We start from the raw sequence: 12500 nt of genomic DNA, 5'->3' as shown, positions 1-12500 counted from the left end.
GATGTAGTATTCTACCCATTATAGGGATGCAGTATTCTACCCATTATAGGGATGTAGTATTCTACCCATTATAGGGATGCAGTATTCTACCCATTATAGGGATGTAGTATTCTACCCATTATAGGGATGTAGTATTCTACCCATTATAGGGATGTAGTATTCTACCCATTATAGGGATGCAGTATTCTCCACTATAGGGATGCAGTATTCTACCCATTATAGGATGCAGTATTCTACCCATTATAGGGATGTATTCTACCCATTATAGGGATGTAGTATTCTACCCATTATAGGGAGGAGTATTCTACCCATTATAGGGATGTAGTATTCTACCCATTATAGGGATGTAGTATTCTACCCATATAGGGATTTAGTATTCCATTATGGGATGTAGTATTCACCATTATAGGATGTAGTATTCTACCCATCATAGGGATTTAGTATTCAGCCATTATGGGGAGTAGTATTCTACCCATTATAGGGATGTAGTATTCTACCCATTATAGGGATGTAGTATTCTACCCATTATAGGGATGTAGTATTCTACCCATTATAGGGATGTAGTATTCTACCCATTATAGGGATGCAGTATTCTACCCATTATAGGGATGCAGTATTCTACCCATTATAGGGATGCAGTATTCTACCCATTATAGGGATGTAGTATTCTACCCATTATAGGGATGTAGTATTCTACCCATTATAGGGATGTAGTATTCTACCCATTATAGGGATGTAGTATTCTACCCATTATAGGGATGTAGTATTCTACCCATTATAGGGATGTAGTATTCTACCCATCATAGGGATGTAGTATTCTACCCATTATAGGGATGTAGTATTCTACCCATTATAGGGATGCAGTATTCTACCCATTATAGGGATGTAGGGATGTAGTATTCTACCCATTATAGGGATGTAGTATTCCATTATTCCATCCAGTAATCTGATAAGAAATACTTTGGTTTTATTGAAGAGCAATAATATACAATAGTTTGGTTTAATTTTCTCCTTAAAATGCATTTAAGTGCTATATTAGATTGTTTTTAAAGACATGCAATAACAACCTCAAACTAAGGCACACATTAAACATACATAAACATTACCTTAAGTTTCAACCTGAGCCTGATCTGTATATAGGCCTATACGTAAATATTAGTTATAATCACCCTATTTTCATTTATATTTGATTACAATGTTACACAGCTCTGTTACTAATGCTAGTGGATCGTTGGTCAGCCGTTTCTCCATGAGGAGAGAGCAAGTCAGCTGTCCTTCTGAAGGGAGAGTCAACAGTCAGCTGTCCTTCTGAAGGGAGAGTCAACAGTCAGCTGTCCTTCTGAAGAGAGTCAACAGTCAGCTGTTCTTCTGAAGGGAGAGTCAACAGTCAGCTGTCCTTCTGAAGGGAGAGTCAACAGTCAGCTGTTCTTCTGAAGGGAGAGTCAACAGTCAGCTGTCCTTCTGAAGGGAGAGTCAACAGTCAGCTGTCCTTCTGAAGGGAGAGTCAACAGTCAGCTGTTCTTCTGAAGGGAGAGTCAACAGTCAGCTGTTCTTCTGAAGGAAGAGTCAACCCCTCGGCTCTTTAGACCAGACTGTGGTCACCACCACGTATGTTCTTGTCTCTGTTTTTGGTAGTTGTTGTGTTTGGTGTAGTGTCATCATCCATACCACTCTGTGATCTACTTTAGTCGGGTCCTCTTGGTGGAACGGAGGATTAAGTTACACGACGGCTGCATAATGCATCTTTTCTCTATCGTCATGGCGATATCAGTTGTGCATGAACACATCGTGAAAGACACTCAGCAGGAAACGGCACTTTAAAACATAACTGTCTTTTTTATATTCAATTCAATCTTTGATTTGTTGAATAAATGATTTCCTTTCATTAGTTTTAAGCTGAGAACACTTTAATATCTGTTATTTATATAAGTTACATCCTTATTAATATGTTCAATGTTATCACATGTTGTCCTCATTGTGCAGTCGTAGTAAATATTAATTAGTATATTATTAGTAATATTAATATATTATTAGTTATGTCTAAATGTAAATAAAGGTTACCTGCTCTACGGCGAGGAGAAGCTCAGCGGATCCACCTGGTTCATCTTCAGCTGGTTGTCCAGGATCTGGAAGATCTCCTGGATGTTCGGGACGTACCCCGACTGCAGCTTGGACCACACGGGGACGTCTGAGAGGGGGGACAGGAAACAGGGTTACACCACACAGGAAACAGGGTTACAAAGGGAGAACCAGTCAGAGAGGGGACAGGAAACAGGGTTACACCAGACATGTATACATTCACTCTATGTATTTTTGTAGGAGGGTCAAGTGTATGTTATGTTAAAGGATGGTCCAGTGTATGTTATGTTAAAGGAGGGTCCAGTGTATGTTATGTTAAAGGATGGTCCAGTGTATGTTATGTTAAAGGATGGTCCAGTGTATGTTATGTTAAAGGATGGTCCAGTGTATGTTATGTTAAAGGATGCAGTGATGTTATGTTAAGAGGTCCAGTGTATGTTCGTTAAAGGATGGTCCAGTGTATGTTGCGTTAAAGGATGGTCCAGTGTATGTTATGTTAAAGGATGGTCCAGTGTATGTTATGTTAAAGGATGGTCCAGTGTATGTTATGTTAAAGGATGGTCCAGTGTATGTTATGTTAAAGGATGGTCCAGTGTATGTTACGTTAAAGGATGGTCCAGTGTATGTTCTGTTAAAGGATGGTCCAAGTGGTATGTTGTGTTAAAGGATGGTCCAGTGTATGTTATGTTAAAGGATGGTCCAGTGTATGTTATGTTAAAGGATGGTCCAGTGTATGTTATGTTAAAGGATGGTCCAGTGTATGTTGCGTTAAAGGATGGTCCAGTGTATGTTGTATTAAAGGATGGTCCGTGTGTTGTTGTTAAAGGATGGTCCAGTGTATGTTATGTTAAAGGATGGTCCAGTGTATGTTGCGTTAAAGGATGGTCCAGTGTATGTTACGTTAAAGATGGTCCAGTGTATGTTGCGTTAAAGGATGGTCCATGTATGTTGTGTTAGGATGGTCAGTGATGTATTGCGTTAAGGATGGTCCAGTGTATGTTATGTTAAAGGATGGTCCAGTGTATGTTATGTTAAAGGATGGTCCAGTGTATGTTATGTTAAAGGATGGTCCAGTGTATGTTATGTTAAAGGAGGGTCCAGTGTATGTTATGTTAAAGGATGGTCCAGTGTATGTTATGTTAAAGGATGGTCCAGTGTATGTTATGTTAAAGGATGGTCCAGTGTATGTTATGTTAAAGGAGGGTCCAGTGTATGTTATGTTAAAGGAGGGTCCAGTGTATGTTATGTTAAAGGAGCTTTTCTTATAACTAAGACCCTTTCAACGGCAGTCATCATGACTGCCACTTCATTTTACTATGTTAGAAACCTTCCTGGGCCAATAGCACCAGAGAGAGAGGGGACAGGAAGTAGCAGCGAGTCCCTTGGCCAATGAGAACTCACCGTTGAGCGTGACTTCGAAGGCTCCGGTGGACAGGAAGTGAGTCTCCATCATGTTGCAGAGGAAGAAAGCCATCAGACAGGAGAAGATCTGTTAAACAACAAGACACAGGTCAAATCTTTTGCTGTGGGGACCGGCTGGAGCCTGCGTTGCCGTGGTAACTTACCTTGTTGTCCTGACTCCAGGTCCAAGCTCGGGGAGTGTCGACGCCGAGGAGATGAAACGGATTCTGACCGCTGACGATCAGCAAGATGGAGACGAGTTTCAGGCAGGAGATCAGCTGACCCAGGGCTCTATATACATATAGATATATACTGGTTATATACAGTTATACTGGTTTATATACTGGTTATATGATCAGGAAGATGGAGACGAGTTTCAGGCAGGAGATCAGCTGACCCAGGGCTCTATATACATATATATCGGCGACGCCGTGACGTAAGGTGAGCGTATTGTGTCACTTCCGGTGTTCCCGTGTTACAAACGCTAGTTTGCGCTGCTCAGCAAAACTTACGGAACTCTGCTTCACTTTTTAAATTAGCAGCTATTTGCCTGGATTGCATTTGAATTACAATTGTTTTACTCAAGCACTTATACTTAGCTTCACTTACAGTGACTGACTCCGCTGAATTTACAATTGTTAAAACACTGTTAGCTTACTTGCGCAGCCATTAGCAATGGCTAATTCCTCTCCCTCTCCTGCTCTTTCTTGCTCTGTGTGTCAAATGTTTGGCTATTCCCCTGCCTCCTTTAGTGATAACGATACATGTAATAAATGTAGTACTACGCTGTTTTGGAGGCAAGGCTTAGTGAATTTGAGTCACGGCTCCGCACCATGGAATCAGAATCGTGCTTCCGTAAGCTAGCCAGCACCATGTAGTTAATGCGGGCCAACATACTGTAGCTTCTGTAGCTTCTGCTAGCTGTCCCCGGCAGACCCCGAGCAACCCGGCGAAGTGGGGTGTGACTGTCCGAGGCGTAGCGTTAGATCTAGACCGAGGGAGTGCACATGATGAAGGTCGTCTAAACCGAGCGTCTTCGCCTCTCTAACAGAGTTCTCCTACTCAGCGATACACCCGCTGAGAAGCCAGTTCTGGTTATTGGGCGCTCTATACTGCGATATGTGAAGCCAGCGCCCCGGCGGGCTACAGTAGGCCTACCTCACGGTCATATGTACTCCCCGGGGCTGGACCGCGCGATATAGAACCCATTAAAAACTGGCTAGCAAAAAGAACCGTAAATACAGTAAGATCATACTTCACGTAGGTGGTAATGGTCGTAAATCGGAGATCACTAAAATGAATGTTGAGTCACTTTGTGCATAACGCAAAGAGACAATGTCGGACTCAGTAGTTTTCTCTGGACCCCTGCCAAACCTGACCAATGATGAAATGTACAGCCCGTCGTCATCCTTCCACCGCTGGTTGTCGGGTGGTGCCCAGCTAATGATGTGGGCTATGTGAATAACTGGAGGGGCGTTCTGGGAAAGCCTAGTCTGGTCGATTGAGAGAGACGGCATTCATCCCACCGTGGCGACGTGCCGCTCTCATATCAAAAAACTGAACGGAGTTTATCAGACATAAACCATGACAACCCAAGTTTGATATTAGTAATCAGAGGTGCAGTACTTTCGCCCCCTCTGTGCTTCCGTTGGAGCAATTCGCCCACTCATGGTCTAATAAGCACGGTGTCTGTCCCCCGCTCCAGATCGGGTTAAATCAAAGGTAAACAAAAGATGTCGATACTTAACAACCCAATTGGAATTAAAACTACTGCAATAGGAACAAAATAGGAAAATTAGATGTGGACTATTAAATATTAGATCTCTGTCTTCTAAAAGCAGTACTGGTAAACGAGTTGATATCAGACAATAAAATTGATTTATTTTGTCTTACTGGAAACCTGGCTGGGCCATGAAGACTATGTTAGTCTAAAAAGCCCCCTACTCCCCCAGCCATATTAATACTCAAATTCCTAGAGGCTCAGGCCGAGGGGGGGGAGTTGCAGCCATCTTTGATGCAAGCCTGCTAATTACTCCTAAACCTAAATTACATTATAACTCATTTGAAAGTCTTGTTCTTAATCTTCAACATCCAAAATGGAAAACATTACACCAAGTATATTATATTGTGTTATTTACAGGGCTCCAGGTCCGTATTCTGGAATTTTTATCTGAATTCTCAGAGTTTTTATCATGTTTAGTCCTTAAATCAGACCAAGTACTTCTTGTAGGTGATTTTAATATCCATGTGGACGTTGACAATGACAGCCTTAGTACTGCTTCCAACTCATTACTGGATTCAATCGGTTTCAGTCAGAGGTGTGCACAAGGCGTCCTGTTTTAACCACACACTCCAACCTTGTGCTGGCATATGGTAAAGGGAATTGAGGATTTAATAATATTTTCGCAGAATTCGTATTATCAGATCATTCTTTAATCACTTTCGAATTCTTACTACCTCGATTATATTAAATTAGATAAAGCTCCAACACCAGATGCTTATCTGACAGTGCTATAGCTAAATTTAAAGAAGATATTCCAACAGCATTCGACTCTATGTCATGCCTTAACATAACAGAGGACCTGTATGTTAACCTCAGTCCCTCTCAAATTGATGCATTTGTAAGACGGTATTACGACATGCCTACGGATGACCTTGAACTCCCGCGCCTCCCCCTGAAAAGAAGATGATGAAGCAAAGGAAACTAGCACCTTGGTATAACTCCCCAAACTTCGAAAAATTAAAACAAATCCGCAGAAACCTCCGAATGTAAGTGGCGTTCCACCAAGGTGGAAGAATCTCGCTTTGGATTGGCAAGAAAGTCTCAAAACCTATAGGAAGGCCCTAAGAAAGGCCAGATCAGACTATTACTCATCACTAATAGAGAAAAACAAGACAACCCAAGGTTTCTTTTTCAGCACTGTCGCCAGGCTGACAGATAGCCACAGCTCTACTGAGCCATCTATTCCTCTAGGCTCTGAGTAGTGATGACTTCATGAGCTTCTTCAATGATAAAATTACAACAATTAGAGATAAAATTCATCACATTTTACACTCAACTTCTAACGGTTCACCTTTAAACGCAGAAGTCGTTAGAAATAAAGACTAGTCTCGACATATACTTAGACTGCTTTATCCTATAGATCTTCAACAATTATTGTTAAAGATATCCTCAGCTAAACCATCTACCTGTCTCTTGGACCCCATCCCAACGAGACTACTCAAAGAAGCATTACCTGTGGTTAACACCTCATTACTAGATATGATCAATATGTCTCTATTAACAGGTTATGTACCACAGTTATTTAAAGTAGCTGTGATAAAACCTCTTCTGTACTGAAAACCCTACCCTGGATCCTGAGGTCTTAGCCAGACTATAGACCTGTATCTAACCTTCCTTTTCTATCCAAGATCCTTGGAGAAGGGTGGTTGCTAATCAGTTATGCGATTTTCTACATAGCAACAGTTTATTTGATGACTTTCAATCAGGATTTAGAAAGAATCATAGCACAGAGACGGCACTGTGGTGAAAATTACTAACGACCTTTTAACGCTGCAGACAAAGGTCTTGTCTCCCATTCTTGTTTTACTAGATCTTAGTGCTGCATTTGACACAATTGACCATTCAATCCTGTTACAGAGATTGGAACACTTGGTTGGCATTAAAGGAATTGCTCTGAGTTGGTTTTAGGTCCCATTTCTCTGATCGATCTCAATTTGTAAATGTTAATGATAAATCCCTCCAAGTGCCGCTAAAGTTAGCCATGCGGGTTCCTCAAGGCTCAGTGCTTGGACCAATTCTATTCTCCTTATATATGCTTCCTCTAGGCAATATTATTAGAAAACACTCAATTAACTTTCACTGTTATGGCGGAGACACTTAATTTACTTGTCCATAATCAAACGAACGAAACCAGTCAGCTAGCAAAATTTCAAAGGTGCATTAAGGATATAAAATCCTGGATGACCTATAATTTTCTGATGTTAAACCCTAACAAAACTCGGAAGTTATTGTGCTGGGCCCTAAACACCTCGAACTTCATTATCTAGAGATATAGCTACTCTGGATGGTGTTGCCTGGCCTCCAGCACCACTGTTAGAAATTTAGGAGTTATCTTTGATCAGGATATATCCTTTAATGCCAATACTAAAACAAACCTCAAGAACAGCCTTTTTTTCATCTTCGTAACATTGCCACGCAAATTAGGGAATATCCCCGTGTCTCAAAGCGGCTGAAAAACTAGTCCATGCATTTTGTTACTTCCAGGCTGGACTATTGTAATTCCCTACTGTCAGGTTGCTCAAATGAAGTCTCTTAAGACTCTCCAGCTGATCCAGAATGCTGCAGCGTGTTCTCACAAGAACTAAGAAAAAGAGATCATATTTCTCTGTATTAGCTTCTCTGCATTGGCTTCCTGTTGAATCCAGGATTGAGTTTAAAGTCCTTCTCTTGACCTACAAGCTCTAAATAGTCTAGCACCATCATATCTAGAAGAGCTCCTAATACCCTATTGTCCCACTAGAAACACTGCACTCCCAGAATGCAGAGTTACTGGTGGTACCAAGAGTCTCTAAAAGTAGAATGGAGCTAGAGCCTCCAGTTATCAGGCTCCTCTCCTATGGAACCAGCTCCGATCTGGGTTCGGGGCAGGAAACTGTCACCTCATTCAAGAATGAACTTAAAAACTCTCCTATTTGATAAAGCTATAGTTAGGAGTGGGAGTTGCAGTGTTCACCTAACTGGCCCAACTGCTTCTCTCTTCATAATTGTAGATTAATATACGTACATAACAAAGTAGAGGGAGGCAGGCCAGCCAAGCCAAGATCCGGCAGGAGAGTTCTAAGCCCAAAAAAGCTACCTCTCCTTATGACCTGTCTCTCTTGAAGTTACCTGTTATACCTACGCTGCTATAGTCCTAGACTGCCGGGGACTTCCTTCCTTTGACACACACTGAGCTGCTCTCTCCTCTCCCTTTCTATTACTGTTTCTATATTAGTTGCTTATTACTATTACTATTTGTGTGCACCCATCCCAGATGTAATCCTAGACTTACTGGCTCTGGGAGTTTACCTCCCCGAGTCCCTATGCTTTTCTTTCCCCAGCATTTCCTTGGAAGCATTGCTAAGCGCACCAAACGTTGCAGCTGTCGCCGTGGTCCTGTGGCCCCCCCCTGCACTGCCGAGCTCGGAGTGCCCTGCAATGTCATGCTGCGTCCTGCTGAACCCTGCAGCCCCTTCAGCACATCCAGTCACTGTTCCATTATTAATGACTATACTGGGCTTCATCACTACTAACCCCCAACCCACAAATCCGTCAGACACCGCCGAACAAGAGCCTGGGTCTGTCGCAGGTTTCTTCCCCAAGAGGGAGTTTTTTTTCCCCCCCTGCCACTGTCGCGTGACTGCTGCCTCGAGAGCCGCTGCTTGCACTGGGTAGTACGTGTTGTGAATTGTTGGGGCTTTATGGGAATTATAGAGTGTGTGCTGAGACCTTGTACCCTCTATGTGTAAAGCGAGATAACTTATGTTATGATTTGATACTATAAAATAAAATTAAGATTGAATTAAATTGGAAATTGAATGTAATACTGGTTATATACAGTTATACTGGTTATATGATCAGCAAGATGGAGACGAGTTTCAGGCAGGAGATCAGCTGACCCAGGGCTCTGAAATAGGTTCATACTAGATTATATACTGGTTATAGTGGTTTATATACTGGTTATATTGTAGTGTTCCCATACTTAGGTTCTACTTATGATTGTGTGGAGCGACTCAAGCACATCATCCACAAATTAATGCTGACAATGGACACCTCATCAGTGCATTAACCCTTTCTACGTTATTATTATTATTTATTGCATATATATATATATATATATATATATATTTTTTTACATGTATGTGTGTGTGCATATATGTATGTATGTATGTATGTACCGCCAATGTTTAAAGGAGTGAGGTATTTTTTTTTATATATATATATTTCCCCCCCGCGAATGGGACAACACAGAGAGATTCTCTCCACTGTAGGTATAGGTTACAAGCTTGGGTTATAAGCAGTGTAAAGAGTAGTAGGTGTCCAGCATGTATAACAGTGTAAAATGCGCTGTCCCATAACCCCCGCCGATATAAAGAGCCGCCTGGCGCGCTGGCGCTGACTAAGAGTCCTCCGCACTAACCTGAAGATGAAATGTAGGAGGTGGACCCCAAAGTTCATATTTTGTATAAGCCACCATTATTTTTATTTTTCAGCACGCCAAACCCTTAGACAGCAGGTTCCTAAGGAGCTGGTCCTCCTCCTCCATGAGCTTGACATCCACAGAGCTGGTCCTTCTCCCACAGGCCATGCAGAGCTGGTCCTCTCACTCATGGTGACATGCACAAGAGCTGGTCCTCCCCTCCTCATGAGGTGACCTCACAAGGCTAGTCCTCTCCTCCATGTGTGACATCAAGGAGGCTGAGCTCTCCTCCATGTGACATCCACAAGAGCTGAGATCCTCTCCTCCATGATGACATCACAGAGCTAGGTCCCTCTCTCCTCATGATGACATCACTAAGTTGGCTCTCCATCCCATGGGCTGGAGCGATCCCTCCTCCATTGATGGACACAGCCTCCACAGCTCAGCCCACCACCCCACCACTGCTGACTTGTTGGGGCGAAGACTAGGGTTAAGATGCAAAGCCGAGACTTTACGTACGCACCGGTACCGAGGATCCATCCGGTCGCCTATATCAGTTCCACTAAAAGAAGCCGTCAAACCCGTTGCTTAAATTGGGGACCTGGGGAGTGCTTTATTTCAGGGGGTGTTGAAGTGATCTTCTTATCACCTAGGTCATCTTGTATGAAAGAGCTTAGTGAGCCAGTATGACCAGGGGCTCACTGTTAACACACCTGCGCTCATTCCACACCTATACATGCACCACAGGTGCTTTTGCTGAGATCCCAGGAACCGAGGGGAAATGAGCTAAGTGAGGTTGAATTGGACAGCATTTTCCTCAGAATTATCGTCTAGTTGCCAGCAGTTTAAGACATTAGATGTGTGGTGGAGTTAGTTTAGGAGACAGACTGGCACGTTTTGCAAACCCTTCAAGCTGGACACTTCTGGCCATACCTGCTTTACACACTGGGACACCTCATGCTTTACTTACCCGTTGGATAGGCTGGACACTTGATGCCTTTATTCGATTATACAAGCTGGACACTTATACTTTTTGCAGATTATACAAGAAGCTGGAACTTCATGCTTTACACAGATTGTACGGCTGGACACTTGCTACACTGTTATCAAACTGTGGACACCATGCACTGTTATACAAAATGGTTTTTACTTTCTGCTGTTATACAAGGCTGTAAGGCTTGCTGCTGTTATACAGAGCTGGACATACTGCTTTACATGTTATACAAGGCTGGACCTTATTGCTTGTTAGGTGGTTTTGCTGGACACTTACTTTTGTATGTTAAGACAGCGTGTCATTTCTTCAGTGTTGTCCCATTAAAAGAATGTGGGAGAATGTTATATAAGATGTGATGCGATTAAAGTCTCTTAGGTTTAAGATTATCTGGTTTTAAGTTTGTCACAGTTCACCTGTTGGGGGAGAGGTAGTTTGAGTAGGTGTCTGAAACTCACACCTGTTGAGGGGATTAGGGGAATTGTAGTTTTCTCTCACGATGTGGATGTTGGATACAGCTGGCTGGTTAGGAGGAATGCCCTGAGAGCACTTTACTGTGACCTCAGGGATGCTGAGGACAGGGGATGGACAGGAGGGAGAGAGTCTGAAAGAGGGAGGAGAGGGAGGAAGGGGAGGAGGAGGGAGGGAGGGAGGGAGAGAGAAAGGAGGAGGAGGAGGGAGGAGGGAGGAGGAGGGAGGAAGGAGGGAGGAGGGAGGGAGGGGAGGGATGGGAGAGAGGGGGGAGAGGAGGAGAGAGAGGGAGAGGGGGAGGAGGAGGGAGGAGAGGAGGGAGGGAGGAAGAGGAGGGGGAGAGGGGAGAGGGAGAGGGAGGGAGGGAGGAGGAGGAGGGAGAGGAGGAAGGGAGGGAGGAGGAGAGGGGGAGGGAGGAGGAGGGAGGGAGGAGGTAGGAGAGGAGGAGGAGGAGGAGGAGGAGGGAGGGAGGAGGAAGGGAGGAGGGAGAGGGAGGAGGAGGAGAAAGGGAGAGGAGGGAGTAAGGAGGAGGAGGAGGAGAAGGAGGAGGAGGGAAGGGAGGAGGGAGAGGGAGGGAGGAGGGAGGAGGAGGGAGGGAGGAGGAGGGGAGGGAGAGGAGGGAGGAGGGAGGAGAGGGGGAGGGAGGAGAGGGGAGGGAGGGAGAGGGAGGAAGGAGGAAGGGAGGAGAAGGAGGGGAGGAGGAGAGGGGAGGGGGAGGAGGAGGGAAGAGGGAGGGAGGGAGGGAGAGAGGGAGGAGAGGAGGGGGGAGAGGAGGGAGGGAAGGAGAGGGAGAGGGGAGGAGGGAGGAAGGGAGGAGGGAGGGAGGAGGAGAGGAGAGGGGGAGGGAGGGAGAGGGAAGGGAGGGAGGGAGGAGAGGAAAGGGAGGGAGGAGTGGGAGGGAGGGGAGGAGAGGAGAGGGAGGGGAAGGAGGAGAGGGAAGGGGGGGGAGGAGGAGAGGGAGGGAGGGAGGGAAGGGGGGAGAGAGAGGGAGTGGGGAGGGAGGGAGGAAGAGGGAGAGAGGGAGTGGGAGAGGGGAGGGAGAGAGGGGAGGGAGGGAGGGAGGGAGTGGGAGGGAGGAGGAGGGAGAGGAGGAGGGAGAGAGGGAGAGAGGGGGGAGGGAGGAGGGAGGGAGAGGAGTGGGAGGGAGGAGGGGGGAGAGAGGAGGAGAGAGGAGTGGGAGGGAGGGAGAGAGAGGAAAAGGAAAGGGAGAGTGGAGGGAGGGAGAGGAAGGAGAGAGAGAGAGTGGGAGGGGAGAGGAAGGAAGGGAGAGAGTGGGAGAGAGAGGGAGGAGAGGAAAAGGGAGAGAAGTGGGAGAGAGGGAGGGGAGAGGGAGAGTGGGAGGGAGGAGGAGGAAGTACATGGGAGGAAGAGGGCAG

The 12500-nt window shown here is 45.0% G+C and overlaps 1 protein-coding gene across 1 annotated transcript in view; it reads right to left on the bottom strand.

Moving 5' to 3' along the window:
* LOC120566588 (selenoprotein T2-like) overlaps window positions 1-12500 on the bottom strand; it is a 14512-nt gene that overhangs the window by 1898 nt on the left and 114 nt on the right. Inside the window, exons 2-5 of the mRNA XM_039813104.1 lie at window positions 11114-11224; window positions 3645-3771; window positions 3481-3568; window positions 2062-2188 (exon numbers count right to left, since the gene is read on the bottom strand). Of these exons, the coding sequence (XP_039669038.1) occupies window positions 2067-2188; window positions 3481-3568; window positions 3645-3771; window positions 11114-11224 (448 nt within the window). The 3' untranslated portion in view covers window positions 2062-2066. The remainder of the gene's footprint in view (window positions 1-2061; window positions 2189-3480; window positions 3569-3644; window positions 3772-11113; window positions 11225-12500) is intronic.

The sequence above is a fragment of the Perca fluviatilis genome, chromosome 10, assembly GCF_010015445.1.
Source record: "Perca fluviatilis chromosome 10, GENO_Pfluv_1.0, whole genome shotgun sequence".
In the NCBI taxonomy this organism is placed as follows: domain Eukaryota; kingdom Metazoa; phylum Chordata; class Actinopteri; order Perciformes; family Percidae; genus Perca; species Perca fluviatilis.
Note: the sequence above shows the minus strand (reverse complement) of the source record. Positions and strands in the feature narration are given on the sequence as shown.